The sequence below is a fragment of the Xenopus laevis genome, chromosome 4L, assembly GCF_017654675.1.
Source record: "Xenopus laevis strain J_2021 chromosome 4L, Xenopus_laevis_v10.1, whole genome shotgun sequence".
NCBI lineage: Eukaryota > Metazoa > Chordata > Amphibia > Anura > Pipidae > Xenopus > Xenopus laevis.
Genome location: NC_054377.1, coordinates 10689215 through 10711801, shown reverse-complemented (window position 1 = coordinate 10711801; position 22587 = coordinate 10689215). Strand labels below are relative to the sequence as shown.

Here is a 22587-nt window from a genome sequence, read left to right as displayed (position 1 = left end):
CTGGAATTGGTTATTTGAATGAGCTCTAATACATCTGCTAGGAAAGGAGCCCCCTATAAGATATATTGGATCATTCATCTGACACCCAACTGCTGCATGAAGACAGAATTAGGAGAACCCGTTGCTGAGAGTGAAGATAAAATTGGTTATTTCAGAAACAATGCAGAATTTTTAATAGATTGTATTTAGTAGTGATGCACCAAATCTAGGATTCAGTTCAGATTTGCCCTTTTTCAGCAGGATTCCGATTTGGCCATATCTGAATTTGCATATGCAAATTAGGGGCAGGGAGGAAAATCTCGTGACTTTTTGTCACAAAACAAGTAAAAAAGTTTTCCCCTTCCCACCCCTAATTTGCATATGCAATTTAGGATTCGGTTCTGTATTCGGCCGAACCTTTCTCGAAGGATTCAGGGGTCCGGCTGAATCCAAAATAGAGGATTTGGTGAATCCCCAGTATTTAGAAAGTTTCTTATTTCAGTATGAGGAAGCTGATATTAAATTTTAGTTTTCACAAGTTCCCTTTAAATATTTCAGGCTCAAAATGTAGAGACTTGCGGTTCTTCAGCGAAACCAGATGAGTCTGTTCGGGCTGTGTCGTTTCAATGTGGAAAAGAGAGGAGGCTACTGCCTGTGGAAGGGCTGATATCAGTCAGGGTATTTCAGATAGCTGAATTCGGCCCCATGAGTGGCCCTAGCCTAAAAAGCACTAATGAGATTCAGACGGATTCATGCCATGGCATAAGCGGAATCATACGTCGTCAAATCTTCTGTCTGACCCTCTGATGAGGAGGTTGTTGAACTCCCGCTCCAACATTGCACGTGCCTGAAATGAAAGACACAGAGATGGTTATATGTTGACTTGGCTCCCCCCCGACTTCATGCATCTCATCGTGACAAACGTACTCACCGATGTGTTCTGGGTGGGGATCTGTAAAAACAAAGCCAACGTGTTGTGGTCGAACGTCTCGTCTAAGGCAACCAGAGCACCGTGAACCCCACTTTCCAGAAGGTTGTTTGCATATTCTTTCAGGCCAATGGATTCCAGCCAATTGATCAGCCGTTCGTTGCTCCAGACGAGCACATCTGCAGGAGACAGAGGGTGAGAAATGCAGCAGCTTCTGGTAAATTTCAATCAAAAAATTGAGGGTTTCTGCTCCCATTGGAGGTGCTGGCGTCTCGTTTTTGGATGCCGGCGACCATTCTTGGACGCCGGCGAATATTCTTGGAGACTATTCTTGGACGCGGCCACTATTCTTAGATGCCGGCGACCATTTTGCGCTTGACCCGAGTATAAGCCGAGGTAGCGTTTTCAGCATATTTTGGGGGCTGAAAAACTCTGCTTATACTCGAGTATATACGGTATGTGCTTCTACAAATCCCACTGCATTCCATTGTCTGTGCCCCTTCTGACAAATAGGGATGCACCGAATCCAGGATTCGGTTTGGGATTGGGCCAGGATTGGGCCTTTTTCAGCAGGATTCGGCCGAATCTTTGTGCCTGGCTGAGCCGAATCTGAATTTGCATATGCAAATTAGGGGCAGGGAGGGAAATCGAGTGACTTTCAAAACAAGGAAGTAAAAAATGTTTCCCCTTCCCACCCCTAATTTACATATGCAAATTAGGATTCGGTTCGGTATTCACGGAATCTTTCGCGAAGGATTCGGGGGTTCAGCCGATACTGGGTCACTTTCATGCACCAGATTCGCCCATCATACAAATAATTGGTATGTGGAGCTCTCAGAAAATAAGTTGCCTGTTTGAGGTGACCATATGTGGCCAGACTATGGCTGCTTAAAGGGATTCTGTCATGAATTTTATAATGTACTTTTTATTTCTAAATTACACTGTTTACTAATAATTGACTCTACAATATGAAATGTCATTTCCGAACCAACAAGTGTATTAATTTAGTTGTAATATTGGTGTGTAGGTGCATCTCAGGTCATTTTGCCTGGTCATGTGCTTTCAGAAAGAGTCAGCACTTTAGGATGAAACTGCTTTCTGGCAGCCTGTTGTTTCTCCTACTCAATGTAACTGAATGTGTCTCAGTGGGACCTGGATTTTACTATTGAGTGCTGTTCTTAGATCTACCAGGCAGCTGTTATCTTGTGTTATCTGGTAACCTTCCCATTGTGCTGTTGTTTGGCTTCTGGGGGGGGGATGATATCACTCCAACTTGCAGTACAGCAGTAAAGAGTGAATGAAATTTATCAGAGCACAAGTCACATGACTGGGGGAAGTTGGGAAACGGACTATATGTCTAGCCCCATGTCAGATTTCGAAATTAAATATAAAAAAGTTGATTTGCTCTTTTGAGAAACGGATTTCAGTGCAGAATTTTGCTGGAGCAGCACTATTAACTGAATTTTTTTTTTCCCCATGACCGTATCTCTTAAAAAAGCCATGCAGGTGGGTGCTGACCTGAACACAATTTAGCGTGACACTCTAGAGGAAAGGATACCTTTAATCTCGTTCTGGCATTCCTCTCGTTTCCGTTCCAGCTCCTTCCTGTCATAGTTTAACCTTCGCAAGCACATGATTCCACACTGGAAACTGTTCCTGAATGGAGGACACAAAAGGAAACAATTGGATGGCATTTGTAGACAAAGAAAGAAAAAATAACATCTACGGCTACGAGAGAAGCCCCTTACCTGTGAAAGCTATCCACCATTTTTAGCTGCCCCCTGAGATCCTTCTTAGTCAAGTGATCCAGCATTCTGGCATCAACAAGGCACTCCATGAAATAGCTGCGGTACTGAGGCAACCCCAAGCTGGGCAGCCACTCATTTCCAATCCACTCGTGATTCATATCTCCATAGGCCAAGGTCTAGACGGGAAATTGTAATACACAGTTAGGGAGCCAATGAAGTAAAGCCTAACTAAAGAAGCTAGAAATGTTGTACATGATGTTTTGTGCTTCTGTACCAGCCCAAGGCAACCACAGCCCTTTAGCAGTAAAGATCTGTGTCTCCAAAGATGCCCCAGTAGCTCCCCATCTTCTTTTCTGCTGATTCACTGCACATGCTCTGTGCTGCTGTCACTTACTGAGCTTAGGGACCCACTCACAATATACAGTACACATAGAATAGAAATGTCACAATATAAGGCTGATTAGTAATTAATACAGATAATTACTACATGGCAGCACAGAAACCAGTGCAATTAGCATCAGAATTTAATAATCAGCAAACCTGTAGCATCAGCTTATATTACAGCCAGGGAAGCTCATTTTCTGCTGGATAATTAGTGACGAGCCCTAAGCTTAGCTTCTCAACAGCCAATCAGAGCCCACTGAGCATGTGAGTGTCACAGACACTTTCCAAGATGGTGACCCCCTGTGACAAGTTTGAAGTCCTGGATCATTGCTGCTATTGACAAGCTCAAACTTTAGCCTCGTGCAATAAGTTCCCTTTTTAAAATATGGCATTTTTAGCTATATTAATTAGTTTTCCTTTAAAATATCGGTGCATTCCAGACTGAAACAGCCTAGCTATAGAAATAGTATCTTCTTCAGTAGTATTTGTCTGTCCTATTTCCTGCACTGCTGGTCCTGACTACACTTAAACTATTTAACAGTAGTCAGCGCGGCTCCCATTCTCGCAATGCCTTGCTCACTTAAAGGAACAGTATCATCAAAAAAGTGTTTTAAAGTAATAAAAATATAATGCAGTGCTGTCCTGCACTGGTACAACTGATGTGTTTGCTTCAGAAACACTACTATAGTTTATATAAATAAGCTGCTGTGTAGCAATGGGGGCAGCCATTCAAAGGAGAAAAGGCTCAGTTTACACAGCAGATAAGCTCTGTAGAACATAATGGTGTTATCTGTTATCCACTATTTAACCTGTGCCATATATTATTTTTTCAATTTCCGCCATTGCTACACAGCAGCTTGTTTATATATACAATAGTAGTGTTTCTGAAGCAAACATCAGTTTTACCAGTGCAGGGCAACATTACATGATATTTTTATCACTTTAAAACACTTTAATTTTTTGGTGTTATTAATGCTTTAAAGGGGTGGTTCACCTTTAAGGTGACTTTTAGTATGTTATAGAATGGCCAATTCTAAGTATATTTTACATTGGTCTTCATTATTTTTATTTTTTATTATTTGCCTTTTTCTTCTGACTCTCTCCAGCGTTCAAATGGGGGTCGCTGACCCCCTTCTAAAAAACAAATGCTCTATAAGTCTACAAATATATTGTTATTTCTACTTTTTATTACTCATCTTTCTATTCAGGACTCTCCCATTCATATTCCAGCCTCTTATTCAACTCAATGCATGGTTGCTAGTGTAATTTGGTTCCTAGCAACCGGATGGCTGAAATTACAAATGGGAGAGCTGCTGAATAAAAAGCTAAATAACTCAAAAACCACAACTAATAAAAGATGAAAACCAATTGCAAATCATCTCAGAATATCAGTCTCTACTTCATACTAAAAGTTAATTTAAAGGTGAACAACCCCTTTAAGTGATTCACCTTCTTTATATGTCTTTATCACAGAACATGCAAGACATTGCGGAAAGTGGGGTCTTGGCTGGAGGGGGTGCTACAAATCACTGACAATTTCTAATTAATGCATGTAGGAAATAAAACTCCTTTATGTGAAATGCAGGGCCTGTGATTGGTTCAAACCCTGGTGGGGATAGGGAGGCTGAGAGGGGTCATTTTGGCAAAGGTGGTGATCCAAACCATAAAGGCTCTGATTTCATGCACTATTAAAAAGAATTCAAGTGGAAAAAACATATATTAGTGGAAAAGCTCCAACCTGAGCCCAGCTTCCCTCCTCATCGTCCTGGTGTTAGGTGTGTTAGGAAAGCAAAAGAACAAAGGTTAATCAAGGCAGTGTTAATGGTCGCACTCCATGCAGCACTCAACCCCCAAAATACATGCGAGGCACCCCAACACACACACACAGCAAACTCAGGAACCTCAATGAAAGCACTGGGAGGCTGCCGTTGGCCGACCACAGCACAAATTGGCCAGCGATACAGAATGGACCCAACTGATTGGGCTGCAAAGGTTCTATCATGGAGGTTAACCCATTTCTAGCAAATTCCCCAATTTAACCACTTCAATGCCAAGCCAGGCGGAAATTCTTAAGTAAATATTGTCCTTTTACATCTCATGCCTTGAACCCCCATTTCATGATGGTCTGTGTGCTGCCTCAGAGATCACCTGACCAGAAATACTGCAGCTCTAACTGTAACAGGAAGAAGTGTGGAAGCAAAAGACAGAACTCTGTCTGTTAATTGGCTCATGTGACCTAACAAGTAGAGTTTGTTTGGTATGTTTGTGTGCACAGTGAATCCTACGATCCCAGGGGGCGGCCCTTTTTTTTTTAAATGGCAGTTTTCTATTTAGGATTACCCAATGGCACATACTACTAAAAAAAAGTATATTATTATGATAATATTTAATATGGTTTTTGTTTTATGCAATATCTTTTTATAGAGACCTAAATTGTTTGAGGGTATAGTTTTCCTTTAAAGGGGTGGTTCACCTTTAAGTTTACTTTAAGTAGGTCATAGAATGGCCAGTTCTAAGCAAATTTTCAATTGGTCTTCATTTTTTCCCCCATAGTTTTTGAATTATTTGCCTTTTTCTACCGGCTCTTTCCAGCTTTCAAAAGGGGGTCACTGACCCCATTTAAAAACATGATCTAGAAGGCTATAAAATTATTATTATTATTGCTACTTTTTATTACTCAGCTTTCTATTCAGGTCTCTCCCATTCATATTCCAGTCTCGTATTCAAATCAATGCATGGTTGCTAGGGGAATTTGGACCCTAGGAACCAGACTGCTGAAATTGCAAATTGGAGAGCTGCTGAATAAAAAGCTAAATAACTCAAAAACCACAAATAATAAAAATGAAAACCAACTAAAAATTGTCTCAGAATATCACTCTCTACTTCATGCTAAAGTTAACTCAAAGGTGAACAACCCCTTTAAAGGAGAAACAAACCTCTTATTTAAAAAAAAAAAAAACCCTACCCCCATAGACCCCAGCCTAGCTGCTACCCCGGGGCAAATGCCCCTAACTTTTTACTTACCCCTCTCTTCAGATTCAGGGATCGGAGTTCACGGCAGCCATCTTCAAGGTTTTCGTGTCTTCTTCCGGTGCTTCGGCAATTTCCGTCCATTTCGGCGCATGCGCAGTTGTCGCAAAACGGGGAAATCGCTCCAACTCCGCATGTGCTGTTTCGCCGGTCTCATTCTCAGATTACCGAAAACCCAGAAGATGGCTGCCGTGAACTCCAATCCCTGAATCTGCACCGGGGGGTAAGTAAAAAGTTAGGGGCATTTACCCGTGGTAGCAACTAGGCTGGGGGGGGAGGAAGGGGGTCTATGTTGGGTGGGGGGTAGGGTTTTTTTAATAAGGGGTTTGTTTCTCCTTTAAAGGAGTAGCACCCCTCTTTTTACCTTTTATACTACGTGGTTTCCATGTGACTTCCTTCATTCATCATCCCAGATGAAGTCATAGACTGCCAGAAAGGGAGTCTGAAAAGCTTGTTAGATAGAACATAGAGCTCTGGCATGGCTACTCGCCTTCTTTCATTTAAATACACGTAAAAACCCTGTGCTGAACGGCTCATAAGATGATTTCTATCAATTTCAGCCTGGCTACGGAGCTAATAAAAAGGACTCATTGATGACAGTAGCATTGTACGGCATGCTGAAGTGGTTAAAAGAAAACAAAACACTAAAAACTAGTTATAAACATCTACAAATTCACTTGGAAAAAAAGAAAGAAACTAAATTAGAGAGGAGGTGTAAGAGGTATTTGGGTGGGTGGGGGGGGCAAGGCTACACAACGCAAGCAGTGGAACTACAACTAACCGTTTGTGGTGAGGCGGTAAGGGTTTCCATTTCTTCGTGAGTTACCCAGACATTTCCCGTGGACTAATACAAGCACATCCAGTGAGAGGGAAGCAGTAACAGAGAGGGAAGGTGGCACAGTATATAAGCAAGAGGTACATACATGGAGCAGGAATGAGCTTAAAGGAACAGTTACGTGTAAAAATAAAAACTGGGTAAATAGACAGACTGTGTAAAATAAAAAAATGTTTCTAATATAGTTAGTTAGGCCAAAATGTAATGTATAAAGGCTGGAGTGACTGGATGTCTAACATAATAGCCAGAACACTACTTCCTGCTTTTCAGCTGATCCACTGATTGGTTACCAGGCAGTAACTTGAATGGGGGGCACATGGGTCATAATGGTTGCTTTTGAACCAGAGCTGAATGCCTAGGATCAATTGCAAACTCACTGAACAGTTATGTCCCATGTGGGCCCCCTTCAAGGCACTGATTGGTTACTGTCTGGTAACCAATCAGTGGAAACCAAAAGAGCTGCAAAACAGGAAATAGTGTTCTGGCTATTATATTAGACATCCAGTCACTCCAGCCTTTATACATTATATTTTTGCCTAACTAACTATATTAGAAACATTTTTTATTTTGAACAGCCTATTTACCTAGTATTTATTTGCATATTGAACTGTTCTTTTAATGACACTAAGGCATTTGGGTTCAGTACCAGCTAAGAGCAAATAGAACAGGCAATATACATTTTTTATATGTACAACTGATTATACATTGATTTAAACAGACTTGCAATGTAAGGCCCTAGTTTACAGATCAACCAGTACACGTATGGGACCGGTTATCCAGAATGCTCGGGACCTGGGGTTTTCCGGATAACTGATCTTTCTGTAATTTGGACCTTCATACCTTAAGTCTACTAGAAAATCATATAAACATTAAATAAACCCAATAGGCTGGTTTTGCTTCCAATAAGGATTAATTATGTCTTAGTTGGGATCAAGTACAAGCGACTGTTTTATTATTACAGAGAAAAAGGAAATCAATTAAAAAAAAAAAAAAATCTGGATTATTTGGTTAAAATGGAGTCTAACTGTAATTCAGACCTTTCTGGATAACAGGTTTCTAGATAACAGATCCCATACCTGTAGAAACCTTCCCTGTATATTAGCTTGGACAAGTAGATTTCTCTACTGGTATAAAAGGAAAACCGAGAGACTACATTGCTGCCTGGAGTTCAACTGGGTTTACAGAAAGAAGGAAAATGCGGTGTATACCAACAATGTTGCCTTTAAATCATGAATCTGTCATCTAGCACTCTCATACAAACAGACACGCTCAGACAAGGCAAACGTATGGTACAGACCAAACAAGGAACTTATACTTGAAATGTTTCCAAAATATGCGGAAGAGCAAACAGATATATATATATATATATATATATATATATATATATATATATATATATATATATATATATATATATATATATATATATATATATATATAGGTGGCGAAGTAGGGGGTCGAAGTTTTTTTTAAAGAGACAGTACTTCGACTATCGAATGGTTGAATAGTCGAACGATTTTCAGTACGAATCGTTCGATTCGAAGTTGTAGTCGAAGGTCGATGTAGCCAATTCAATGGTCGAAGTAGGCAAAAAAACATTCTAAATTCAAAGTTTTTTTTATTCTATTCCTTCACTCGAACTAAGTAAATGGGCCCCCAAGTATGGTCTTCATTTTATTTTATTTTTTATAGTTTTGAATGATTTGCTTTCTTCTGACTCTTTCCAGCTTTCAAATGCGGGTCGCTGACCCCATCTAAAAAACAAGTGCTCTGCAAGGCTACAAATGTATTGTTATTGCTACTTTTTATTCCTCGTCTTTCTATTCAGGCCTCCCCTCTTCATATTCCAGTCTCTTATTCCGATCAATGCATGGTTGCTAGGGTAATTCGGACCCTAGCAACCAGACTGCTGAAATTACAAACTGGAGAGCTGCTGAATAAAAAGCTAAATAACTCAAAAACCACAAAAACTAATCGCAAATTGTCTCAGAATATCACTTCGTACATCATACTAACAGTTAATTGAAGGTGTACAACCTCGTTAAGAAAAATTATTTGAGGAGGCAGAGATTTGCTTAAAGAACAAGCTGCTCCTTGGGATGAACCCATGACGAAGAACAAAAAAAAAAAAACAAACCACAAACGCATCTCACACACCATTCCCAGCACTCACTAAATAATCAGTTTACTACAATTATTAAATTCATAATATTGGCATTAAATAGCATTGAAAGAAAGTGCTTAGTAAAGCCCCCTGAGCAATTTTATTTTTTAAGTTTACTTATCCTTTAGGGCTCTTACACACGGCCGTTCCGACCTGCGCTCCCCTGCGTTCCGTTTTTTGGCGTTCAGCCGCAGGGGAGCGCAGGAATAGACGCATGTCATTATTTCAAATGGCGCTGTACTCACTCAGGCGCGTGTAGGCGCCGAACGCAGGTTCAGACGCAACATGCTGCATTTTTCCTGCGTTCGGCGCCTACACGCGCCTGAGTGAGTACAGGCCCATTTCAAATAATGACTTGCGTCTATTCCTGCGCTCCCCTGCGGCTGAACGCCAAAAAACGGAACGCAGGGGAGCGCAGGTCGGAGCGGCCGTGTGTAAGAGCCCTTAAACTGAAGATGCCCAACTAGCTGTCCTTTGCTACAATATTAATTCCGATGAATGTTAGTCTTACCGTTCTAGAAGTGGCAGGAGCCGACGGGCTGGTTAAAGACATGATCTCTTGGATGGCGAGTCGAAGCTTGAGCCGGTGCAACGGGTTGCTGATGCCGATCTCCCTCTGGATCTCGGTGTCGGACAGAGCGGACATTATTGCACCACTTTTCACATTGGCCCTGCAAGCAGCCACATACCAGGCGGGCATTCCCACCCACAGCTGCAACAGAAAAATACACACATATTTAGTTACATTACGTTCAAGATACACAGTTCTATAGAGAGAAATAAAGGGGAACTATCGCGAAAATGAACATTTAATATAAGAGTCATCATACTGAAATAAGAAACTTTCTAAATACAATCAATTAAAAATTCTGCATTGTTTCTGAAATAATCAAGTTTATCTTCACTATCCCTCTCTCAGCATCTGTGTCTCTTCATTCTGTCTTTATTCTCGAGTTGGGTGCCAGATGAATGATCCAATATATCTCATAGGGGGCTCCCTTTTGCCTAGAAGATGTATTAGAGCTCACTCTATTAAAATCACCAGACATCATGTCTCTCTACATGCAGAATTTGTGCAGTTATTTTGTTAGATTTTGTTTGTACTGGAATCAGTTATTTGAGTGAGCTCAAATAAGGAAGCCCCCTTATTGGATCATTCATCTGACAACCAACTGCTTATTTCAGCATGTTGAAACTTATATTCAATTTTCATTTTTGCGATAGTTCCCCTTTTATAAATGCGGAATAGACTGACCTCCAGCCAGACCACCACTGTGGGCCCATCCCACTGTGCAAACGGCAAGCCCTGCCTGCGAGCTTCTTCGAGAAGTTCATGTCTGAGGAAGAGAAAAGATGGAGGAGTAGTCACACTCTAAAATCCAGACATCGTGCACCGCAAATAACAGGCCCGGATTTGTGGTGAGGCCACATAGGCCCGGGCCTAGGGCGGCAAAAAATAGGGGCAGCATGCCGCCCAGCCGCATTATGGGGACGTGTGCGTCCCCATTCAATTACACCAGCTGTGCCGGCGCTTTTTCGCCGGAGCGATAGGAAGGGGAAGTGTAGGCAGGCGCTAGGACCGCGCAGCCGCCTGGTCAGACCTCACGGCCTAGGGGCGGCCGGCAAACAAATCCGGCGCTGGCAAATAAACGGCAACCCTTTCCACTTCCAGGACAGCCAATGGAATCAAATGCCCACTGATTATCTAAAATTGCCTCTACACTCGTATGATGGGATGGCTGACATATTTGTTCAGCTAATTCAGAAAATTCAAGACAAGGCCAGTTTGCAACCTAACTGCCCAACATCTGGCCAACTGTATCAGACTGGGCCTCCTAGACCCCACCAGGGAAAGTGGCGTCACTAGATGTTACTGGGCCCCACAGCCAAGTAATTTTAGGGCCCCTAGAGATTATCCTTTTTTTTTACCAAAATATGAAGAAATCCCACATTAATTCAGGCCTCGCAGGGGCCCCTATACATCCTGGGCCACCTCCTGCAGCCGCAGGGTCTGCTTCCTCTGTAGTTAGTAGGGATGCATCGAATCCAGGATTCGGCCTTTTTCAGCAGGATTCGGATTCGGCCGAATCCTTCTGCCCAGCCGAACCGAATCCGAATTTGCATATGCAAATTATGGGCGGGAGGGAAATTGCATGACTTTTTGTCAGAAAACAAGGAAGTAAAAAATGTTTTCCCCTTCCCACCCCTAATTTGCATATGCAAATTAGGGTTCGGATTCGGCCGAATCTTTCATGAAGGATTCGGGGGTTCAGCCGAATCCAAAAAAGTGGATTCGGTGCATCCCTAGTAGTTAGGCCCCTGCCAGGGAACATGCCATTCAGGGCCCACTCTCACAACAGCACATTAATCAAAGGTCGACTTTCGAATTCACACGAGTTTTTAAAAACTCCCATACCGAACTCAAAAGGGCCTGGGCCACTTAGACAACCTCTGGTACACTGGCGAGTCCAACAAGGTCTCAAATTGATACCTGGCTTTCCCACCGTGTCCAGTCATTTGGGGCAAAAAAAAAAAACTGCAATAGTGTATTGAACCTGTGTGCACAGTTGAGGACAAATATAAACCACAATTCATTTATAAAACACTCCACAGCAAGCCACGGCAAGTACTCACCCTGCCTAGCATTAACTTTTGTCTGTCGAATCAAAGCATCCCAACATATTGTCTTTTTGAGCAAAAATGAAGTATCAGGGTATAAGGATATCACGGTTATAATAAAAGGGACATATTCCTTACTTCTTCTGTAGCTTGCGGTTCTTCTCAGTCTGCCCTCCCAGCTTGCTGAGCCCTAAGGATTCCTGGGAAGAGCTCTCAAATTCTGGAATCCCGCCTAGGAATCAAAAACAAGGAAACACATTTACACATTAAAGCACCCACATTAACCATTAGGCTAGGGCCTTAAAAGAACAATAACACCAAAAAAATAAAGGGTTTTAAGAGAATGACAGTATAATGTAGTGTTGCTCTGCACTGGTAAAACTGGTGTGTTTGCTTCAGAAATACTACTATAATTTAAATAAACAAGCTGCTGTGTAGCCATGGGGGCAGCCATTCAAGAACAGGATACACAGTAGATAACAGATAAGTACTACTATAGTTTATATAAATAAGCTGCTGTGTAGCCATGGGGGCAGTCATTCAAGCACAGGATACACAGTAGATAACAGATAAGTACTACTAACATACGTTCTAAAGAATCCCATTGTAACTACAGGGCTTATCTGTTATCTACTGTGTATCCTGTGCCTTTTCTTCTTCAGCTTTGAATGGCTGCCCCCATAGCTACACAGCAGCTTGTTTATATAAACTATAGTAGTACTTATCTGTTATCTACTGTGTATCCTGTGCTTGAATGGCTGCCCCCATAGCTGCACAGCAGCTTGTTTATATAAACTATAGTAGTACTTATCTGTTATCTACTGTGTATCCTGTGCTTGAATGGTTGCCCCCATGGCTACACAGCAGCTTGTTTATATAAACTATAGTAGTACTTCTGTCATCTACTGTGTATCCTGTGCTTGAATGGCTGCCCCCATGGCTACACAGCAGTTTATATAAACTATAGTAGTACTTATCTGTTATCTACTGTGTATCCTGTGCCTGAATGGCTGCCCCCATGGCTACACATCAGTTTGTTTATATAAACTATAGCAGAGTTTCTGAAGCAAACACATCAGTTTTACCAGTGCAGCATGACAGTACATTATATTTTAATTACTTTAAAATACTTTTTTGGTGTTAATGTTCCTTTAAGCTCTGGTGTTGAGACAGCATTAGGCAAGCAAGATAAGATAATTAGCCACCGGAATAGCCATGCTGAAAGTAACATTGTAGTAACTAGAGAACAGAACTGCCGTCATACCTGGTCCGAGTGACTCCTTTCCCATCTGCCCAGGCCGGCCCTTTTCTTTTTTTCCAAAGAGTCGACCAATAGAAGACTTAATCCCCTTCTTCTTAGGTGCTTTGTTTAAGGAATCCTGGCTACTGTTACTGCTGCTGGGGTTGCTCACCTGGCCATCCTGTGAACCTGTGGAACTAAGAAGTGTTTTGGCATTAACAATAAAGTTTGATGTTCGATTTAAGGACACATTTAGCTGGACCTACCAAAGTTACAACGTGCTGCTCTTGAGTAAAAAGGATTTGACTGTACATTCAGTATTGAAGAAACCCAAGACACAGACAACATATCTACGCCTTTAAAGGAGAAGGAAAGCTACCAAGGCAGTTTATTTCCAAAAGATTAGCCACAATAGTGCAAGCTAGACCACCATTTTTATTCTTTAGAATGCTTTTCCATACCTAAGTAAACAGCTCTAGACACGGTCTGTTTGTTTAGGATAGCAGCTGCCATATTAGCATGCTGTGACATCACATCCTGCATGAGTCTGCTCCCAGCTCAATCATAGCTCAGATTACAGCAGGGAGGGGAGGAGGGAGGAGCAAACTGAGCATGCTCAAGACCAAGCCCTGGAAGTTTATGCTGAAAGCAGGAAGTCTGATACAGAAGCCCATGAGTACACAATAGAAGGAAAGAAATGTGCTGTTTTAAGAAATTTAAGTGCAAACTTCAAATGTAAGTGGACCCCCTGGCCAAGCACATGTGAAATATAGAAAATCTGTAATTTATATTCACCCATGTTTGTAGAAAAAGAGTAAAGGATCCCTGGGTGATCCAAAAATATGGCTATGCGGCACTCAGCATAAAGATCCCAGGGCTGGTGCATTTTCTGAAGAAGAGGAGGGAAGGTACAGGGAAGGAAGCAACTACAATCAGTAGAGGCGGGTGCCTAACAACCGGGCACCCCTAGTGATTTTAGTTTCCTTCGCCTTTAAAAGAGAACTAAAGCCTAACTAAAGAAGTAGGTAGAAATGTTGTACATTATATTTTGGGCTTCTGTACCATCCCAAAGCAACCACAACCCTTTAGCAGTAAAGATCTGTTTCTCCAAAGATGCCCCAGTAGATCCCCATCTTCTTTTCTGCTGATTCACTGCACATGCTCTGTGCTGCTGTCACTTACTGAGCTTAGGGACCCACTCACAATATACAGTACACATAGAATAGAAATGTCACAATATAAGGCTGATTAGTAATTAATACAGATAATTACTACATGGCAGCACAGAAACCAGTGCAATTAGCATCAGAATTTAATAATCAGCAAACCTGTAGCATCAGCTTATATTACTGCCAGGGAAGCTCATTTTCTGCTGGATAATAAGTGACGAGCCCTAAGCTTAGCTTCTCAACAGCCAATCAGAGCCCACTGAGCATGTGAGTGTCACAGACACTTTCCAAGATGGTGACCCCCTGTGACAAGTTTGAAGTCCTGGATCATTGCTGCTATTGATAAGCTGAAACTTTAGGCTGGTGCAATAAATTCATTATATAAAATATGGCACTTTCCCTCAAATACATTTTTAGGGTTTAGTTCTCCTTTAAGTGGCAAGTAATAATGGGATGAGGTGGCAATACTATTTACATTACAGTGGATGAGATATAATATGAATCATGCTAATGTTTTTCTTTAGTGTGAGAATCAACACGTACTTCCTGATATCACGAATGTCTTCATGGCTCATTGTGTGCAGAGCTCCTTTATGCATGGCGCCCAAACGCAAGGATCTGGGAGAGGCAGGCGGGGAGGTTTCACATCTGATTGGGGCCTTGTCGTCCCGATTTTCATCTCTCGTACCTGGCGGCTGCCGCAAAAACAAAGGGAGAGATGATTAGTTCTGCGATGCACATTAAAAATAAGGTACAGCACCCTAAGCTGAACATGACAATGATATCCTCAGCCATGCCATGGAGTGGTTCACCTCTGAGTTAACTTTTAGTATGTTATAGAATGGCTAATTCTAAGCAACTTTTCAATTAGTCATTATTTATTTATTTTTTAATTATGTGCCTTTTACTTCTGACTCTTTCCAGCTTTCAAATGGGGGTCACTGACCCCATCTAAAAACAAATGCTCTGTAAGGCTACAAATGTACTGTGAACAAACACCTTTAAAGAATTGGTCATTCTATAACATAATAAAAAGTGAACTTGAAGGTGAACCACCCCTTAAATAAAAGGGCTAATGCACTCGTTGCACTCCACAGTACAGGTTCAATATACAGTACATCCAAGGTTTGCGGGTGCTGGAACAATGTACCCCTACTGTAAACTGCAGTATAATGCAACCCCTGCTGATATATGGGCATATATGGAGAACCAGATTTGCACTATACAGCGTCTGTGGTGAGCAAATGGATCACGTGGGGTTCACATGCAGAATCGCAGGCCAATAAAGCAACTGCCGTCTATGGATGACTGAATATTATCCAATCAGTAGCTGCCCTTGCCCCTGATTAAATACCAGTCCAAGCAAGGGCCACCGATATAGGTACCTTTATATGAGATACACAGAAACCATATCACAAGAGCCAGTAGGCAGATGACATCAAAAGAGCAGAAAATAATAATAATAATAATAATGGGAGCAAAACTGATGAAATGAGAATGCTGTGTGACAGTTGCATGCAAATGTACAGCAGGGGGTAAAGAGTTAAACGTTACCTTTCTACGGTACTTCCGTAAATCGCTAGGCTGATAGAGACGTGCAAAGAGAACATGTTAGTGCACAGGCAAGTGAGAACACAGCATTAGCCCACTGGCCAGCGGAGCAGTATTAAGGTAAAGCAAGCACATACACACATATAGGTTGTCTCTGAAGGCTGAAGAGTTTTAGGATCAGACATTAAAAGTTTAGATATCAGGTACGACTGGCTGAAAAGAGCAATACTGTTCGATGAAGGTCCCCCCCCCCCCCGAATTCAATATGAGAAACAGCCAAGGTGGGAAGTCACTAAAACATTGCCAAATTGAGCACAATCGGGCAACATTATCTGAGCGACTCCGCCACAGTTCCTTCTGCTCTCCGCCACCTAACACTTCCGGCTCCTCCATCTATAGATTTACGCTTGCCCTGCCCACTGATGGGCGAATTTGTCCCGTTTCGCCGGGAAAATAATCATATTTTCTGCGAAACATTTCCAACGTGCGTCCAAATTTTTTTTATGCTGGCGAATTTTCGCAAATGTATTCGCCGGCAGCTAAGTGTGGAAATTCATCACGAATTTGCACCTGGCGAATTTATTCGCCCATCACTAGCCCTGCCCCTTTTGTGACATCACTGCAGGGCGGGCGTGGGTCTTTAAAGGAGAAAGAAACACTTTTGGCGCAAAATCACTTCCCCCCCCTCCCGGGCAAATGCCCCCATTGTTGCCACTTACCCCTCGACGCAGGTCCTCTCCCGTGGAGTTCGCAGGCGCCATCTTCTCCCGTGCAGTCTTCTTCCTGGATTCCCCTGCGTTTGGCGGCGCATGCGCAGTAGGAGCATTTGCCGGTTCAGCTGTACTGCGCATGTGCCAAAAGTCACATCGTTTTCCGATTTATTTTTTCGTGACTTTCGCCGCCTGCCAAGCGCCAAGGAATCCAGGAAGAAGACCGCACGGGAGAAGATGGCGTCTGTGAACTCCACGGGAGAGGACCTGCGCCGAGGGGTAAGTAGCAGGGGGTAGGCTGAGGGGGAGGAGGGCCTACGGGGGAGGGGTTTTGCGCCAAAAGGGTTTCCTTCTCCTTTAAATGGAGAAGGCGAGCCAGGTCGGGCCAGGTGCAGGTTGGGTGACAATGCCAAGGATCCATTGCAAACTCACTGAACAGTTATGTCCCATGTGGCCCCCCTTATAGTCAGTGACTAACTCAGAGTTAGAGAGCTGAAAAGCCCTCACATAATCTTTGGGCTACTTTCTTTAAAGGAATTGCTCAATATAAAAATAAAAACTGGGTAAATATATAGGCTGTGCAAAATAAAATAAAAAATTCAATATAGTTAGCCAAAAATGCTGGAGTGACTGGACGTCTAACATAATAGCCAGAACACTACTTCCTACTTTTCAGCTCTCTTGGTTTCCATTAATTGGTTACCATTGATTGGTTACCAGACAGTAACCAATCAGAGACTTGAGTGGGGGCACATGGGTCATAACTGTTGCTTTTGAATCTGAGCTGAATGCTGAGGATCAATTGCAAACTCACTGAACAGTTATGTCCCATGTGGCCCCCCCCCCCTTATAATAACTAACTACTACCACCTGCTCTTCAGCTAGAGTTAGTGTTCTGGCTATTATGTTAGACATCCAGTCACTCCAGCCTTTATACATTACATTTTTGCTAACTAACTATATTAGAAACATGTTTTATTTTGCACAGCCTATCTTTATTTACCCAGTTTTATTTCTACGTTGAACTGTTCCTTTAAGGCCAATATATAGGTCATTAATTCCATACCACACCTTGGGTACCAGCACTGAGTCCTAGATCATCCGGGTAGTATCCAAAATGGCTAAAGAATCCTGCTGAGAGCTGGCAGACTCTCTTACATTTCAAAAGACTTACTTCTGTGTGCATTATATAAATATATTTAAGTACTGCTCCCTCTGCGTCTTTTACGGAACTCAATGAGAAAACTGCCACTTATTTAGCAATTATCTCCACCCCTGCCATTTCCGATGTTAGTGCCGGATTATTCAGGAGCCTGAGGAAAAGCGAATAACCCTGCTGTTTTATACAAGGCTGTCCTTCAGAGAGGAATAATGAACATTAGACAAATGACTGGCAGGGTGTGATGGGAATGGTGCAATGTGCTTGGGAAGGAAGATCCTCGCAGGCAGCATCAAATATTATTATTTACTTATGCAGCTCTATTGACTTTTTTCTGAGCTGGGATAGCCAAGCCTTTGGCAGAGGATTCTGGTGGAGACAAAACATGGCAATCTGTGCCTAACAGTCATTGTATTCTAACAATAGCAGTGTAATTCCTCTACAGTACACTATTTACTCTGTAGCCTACCAACAGCATGGTGGTTCCTCTTTGTAACATGCTAACAATATGCCTATCCTTCCGTGTAACCAATATTCAGTGGTGTTTCTCTATGCTCTGCCTCTTGTTGTTTACTAGAATAGCAATGACAATCTTGTTTCATATTAATATAAAACAAAAACTGTGGTACCGTGTTAGCCAGTAGCAAAAATAACAAATAAAAAAACAATTATTATATTAATATAATAATGTTGATCCCATTCTGTACCTATAATAAGTGCCTTAAAGGAGATGGAAAGCAACAAAAAGCAGTTTGTTGCAAATAGATTAGCCACAACAGTGCAAGCTAGAACACCATTTTTATTCTTTAGAATGCTTTACCATACCTGAGTAAACAGCTCTAGACACTGTCTCTGTTTGTTTAGGATAGCAGCTGCCATATTAGCTTGGTATGACATCACATCCTGCTTCTCCCCACTCCCTCATAGCTCTGGGCTCAGATTACAGCAGGAAGGGGAGAGAAGAGCAAACTGAGCATGCTCAAGCCCTAGCCCTGAAGGTTTAAGCTGAAAACAGGAAGTCTGATACAGAAGCCCATGTGTACACAATAGAAGGAAAGAAATGTGCTGTTTCTTTTGACAGAGGACTCAGAGCAGCATTACTTTGAGGGTTTACTGGTGTATTTATATAGACCTTTCTGATAAAGCTTACTTAGTTTTAACTAGGGACACACTGAATACACTATTTTGGATTCGGCCAAACCCCTGAATCTTTTGCAAAAGATTTGGCCAAATGCCGAACCCTAATTTGAATATTCATATGCAAATTAGGGGTGGGAAGGGAAAATATTTTTTACTTCCTTGTTTTCCGACAAAAAGTCACATGAATTCCCTCCCCGCCCCTAATTTGCATATGCAAATTATGATTCGGATTCAGTCGGCCAGAAAGATTCAGTCAATCCAGGCTGAATCCCGGACCAATGCATCCTTAATTTTAACCCTTCCATCTCCTCTATAGCAACACTGAACCCTCCTTTTGCACAGAAAACGCATTATGTAACAAAAAGAGCAGTTATGTTGCCACAATAGCCTTTTTTTTTGCTAGTCCATAATGCAAGATGCTTAAATGACAACTTACCAATGTCATGACACCCAGCCTATCCACTTCCCGGGCTGGACTATGGGGTATTCTTCTTGGAGTTGAGCGACCACTACCAGGAGGAGAGGATCCGGCAAGAGAAGTACCACCAGTATAAGGGGGAATCGAAGTGATGGACTTGAAACGGCCCAAATTATCTATGCTCCCACTCACAACCCGGGATTCAATCTCCTCTGCTCGCTGTTCTGTGGTCTCTTTCTCTTCCTGTATTAATCTATTAGGAGGGGAAAAAACAAGATCCTGAAAGTTAACTCAAGAGAAACTCCCATAACAGATGAGCATAAATGGCAAGTACTACTGTCAAATGTTCTTAAAGGGGAACTATCGCGACAATGAAAATTAAATATAAGCTTCAGCACACTGAAAGAAGAAGTCTTCTAAATACAAAATATTCTGTACCGTTTCTGAAATAATCAAGTTTATCTTCACTATTCCTCTCTCAGCATCTGTTTCTCTTCATTCTGTCTTCATACAGCAGTTGGGTGTCAGATATTCATTGACAGTTAGATCCAATATATCTTATAGGGGGGGCTCCTTTTGCCTAGAAGATGTATTAGAGCTCACCAGACAAGTCTAGATTTTGTTTGTACTGGAATCAGTTATTTGAGTGAGCTCTAATACATCTATTAGGAAAGGAAGCTCTGATGTTCTTCTGCTTAGGAGAGATTTGAGAAAGGTTTCTATTTTTTTCCCTAAGCAGAAGAACATCAGAGCAGCCTCTTTCTTTCTCCTGACAACTTCCTTGACTACTTGGTGGTCAGACTGGTGGGAAAATGACCAGCAGGTGGCGCTGTTGTAACAAAATTCATTCATATTAACAGCACATGTATCCCTTAATATCTTGGAATTAAAGAAAAATAAATAATGAATGTAAATCACAAGTGTTTGGAATAGCCCCCTCATCAATTTTATATTTACTTATTGTGAAGGTTTATTATCCTTTATTAACAACAACCCCCTAGGCCCACAGGGAGATCCTCTGTTACTCTGGCAGGGTCGTTCGACCCGGAGTTAGGGGATGATTTGAAAAAAATGTTTATTGCTGCAGCAAATGACAAAATCTCCTTACCTGATTTCATTATTGATGGCATCCAGCTGCTCTTGAAGCATGACGGCAAGAGTCTGTGCATCGGCCTGGCCGCAAGGTGACAGCAGATCCACTGAACTCAATATAGTCTCTCTATCATCCTCTATGTCTGAAATGTCCACGTCGCTCTCAAACGCTTGTGCCACGTTAGCGAGAACATTTGCCTGCTGAGCCCTCTCCCAGTCCTGCTCATTGAGGGTCTGTACCTAAACATGTACAGAAGAGCCAATTAAACACTAGGGCAGCTCCAACAACTGGGCTTTTCAGGTTTTAAAAGTAAATAAATGTGACATCATACAAGGAGAAAAGTGAAAGGGACACTTACGTGCTGAGGCTGGGGATCCAGAAAGCAAAGCAGGTAAAAACAAAACATATCTTTTTAATGTTCAGCAACGTTTATGTATTTGTGCTCTTAAAAGAGAAATAAACCCAAAAAATGAAAATGGCTAAAAATGGCGTATTTTATAAACTGAACCTGTTGCACGAGGCTAAAGTTTCAGCTTGTCAATAGCAGCAATGATCCAGGACTTCAAACTTGTCACAGGGGGTCACCATCTTGGAAAGTGTCTGTGACACTCACATGCTCAGTGGGCTCTGATTGGCTGTTGAGAAGCTAAGCTTAGGGCTCGTCACTAATTATCCAGCAGAAAATGAGCTTCCCTGGCTGTAATATAAGCTGATGCTACAGGTTTGCTGATTATTAAATTCTGATGCTAATTGCACTGGTTTCTGTGCTGCCATGTAGTAATTATCTATTAATTAATAATCAGCCTTATATTGTGACATTTCTATTCTATGTGTACTGTATATTGTGAGTGGGTCCCTAAGCTCAGTAAGTGACAGCAGCATGTGCAGTGAATCAGCAGAAAAGAAGATGGGGAGCTACTGGGGCATCTTTGGAGACACAGATCTTTACTGCTAAAGGGCTGTGGTTGCCTTGGGCTGGTACCGAAGCACAAAACCGAATCTGAATTTGCGTAGGCAAATTAGGGGCGGGGAGGAAAATCATGTGACTTTTTGTCACACAAGGAAGTAAAAAATGTTTTCCCCTTCTCACCCCAAATTTGCATATGCAAATTAGAATTTGGTATTCGCAAAGGATTCACCCAAAGCCAAAATAGTGGATTTGGTGCGTCCCTAAAATATTGTATCTCGAAGTAAAACGGACTCCTGTGCTTATATCCTTCAGCACTTGAAGAATAAGTTACACAATTCCCTGATTTTACATAGTTTTTTCTTGGTCCCCTGAAAAATGTATAACGGGGGTTCTACTGTATGTGCAAAGTAGAAATGTGCGGCCAAGCCTGAAACTCAAGGTTTACGCCGGCAAATCAGTGCTTTAGCTGATGACTTTAGAGGTAGGCAGGTCGGGCACAGGTATATAAATAATTATAGCTTGCCAGTTCAGAATGGGATCAGGCAAGTTAACTGTTAGTATGATGTAGAGAGGGATATTCTGAGACTATTTGCAATTGGTTTTCATTTTTTATTAATTGTGGTTTTTGAGTTATTTAGCTTTTTATTCAGCAGCTCTCCAGTTTGCAATTTCAGCAATCTGTTTGCTAGGGTCCAAATTCCCATAGCAACCATGCACTGATTTGAATAAGAGGCTGGAATATGAATAGGAGAGGCCTAAATAGAAAGATGAGTAAAAAAAAGTAGCAATAACAATATATTTGTAGCCTTACAGAACATTTGGTTTTTAGTAGGGATGCCCCAAATCCAGGATTCGGTTCGGGATTTGACCAGAATTCGACCTATTTCAGCAGGATGAATCTGAATCCTAATTTACATATGCAAATTGTGGGCAGGGTGAGATTACACGTGACTTTTTGTCACAAAACAAAGAAGTAAACTAATGTTTTTCCACTATTTCCTTTCCCGCTCCTAATTTGCATATGCAAATTAGGATTCGGTGTTCGGCCAAATCTTCCATGAAGGATTCAGGCATCGGCCGAATCCAAAATAGTGGATTCGGTGCATCCCTATTTAGACCATTCTAGAACACAATAAAAAATACCTTAAAGGTGAACCACCCCTTTTAAAGGGGAAGGAAACCTAGTCGGCGCAAAACCCCCACCCCCCCTCCCGTGTGTTGCCCACCCTCCCTCCTCCCCCCTGGCCTACCCGTCCCGCTGGGCAAATGCCCCTAACTTGTTACTTACCCTTCTGCGCAGGTCCAGTCCAGGGAGTTCACAGATCGCGTGGAAGAAGATGTCGTCTGTGAACACCCTGGACTGGACCTGCGCAGAAGGGTAAGTAACAAGTTAGGGGCATTTGCCCAGCGGGACGGGTAGGCCAGGGGGGAGGAGGGAGGGTGGGCAACACATGGGAGGGGGGGTGGGGGGTTTGCGCCGACTAGGTTTCCTTCCCCTTTAAGGTCAGGG

The 22587-nt window shown here is 42.1% G+C and overlaps 1 protein-coding gene across 11 annotated transcripts in view; it reads right to left on the bottom strand.

The window, feature by feature from the left end:
• The window catches only part of ppfia1.L (protein tyrosine phosphatase, receptor type, f polypeptide (PTPRF), interacting protein (liprin), alpha 1 L homeolog), a 77431-nt gene that overhangs the window by 6477 nt on the left and 48367 nt on the right, over positions 1-22587 (bottom strand). For 2 of the 11 annotated variants that reach the window (XM_041589825.1, XM_041589823.1), the window contains exons 15-29: positions 20526-20534; positions 20183-20406; positions 19093-19327; positions 15651-15680; positions 14640-14791; positions 12952-13124; positions 11826-11919; positions 10324-10405; positions 9580-9780; positions 6851-6913; positions 4778-4804; positions 2656-2831; positions 2466-2563; positions 911-1086; positions 758-826 (exon numbers count right to left, since the gene is read on the bottom strand). In XM_041589825.1, the coding sequence (XP_041445759.1) occupies positions 758-826; positions 911-1086; positions 2466-2563; positions 2656-2831; positions 4778-4804; positions 6851-6913; positions 9580-9780; positions 10324-10405; positions 11826-11919; positions 12952-13124; positions 14640-14791; positions 15651-15680; positions 19093-19327; positions 20183-20406; positions 20526-20534 (1809 nt within the window). The remainder of the gene's footprint in view (positions 1-757; positions 827-910; positions 1087-2465; positions 2564-2655; positions 2832-4777; positions 4805-6850; positions 6914-9579; positions 9781-10323; positions 10406-11825; positions 11920-12951; positions 13125-14639; positions 14792-15650; positions 15681-19092; positions 19328-20182; positions 20407-20525; positions 20535-22587) is intronic. The other 9 variants (XM_041589826.1, XM_041589829.1, XM_041589827.1 and 6 more) reach the window with 9 other exon arrangements.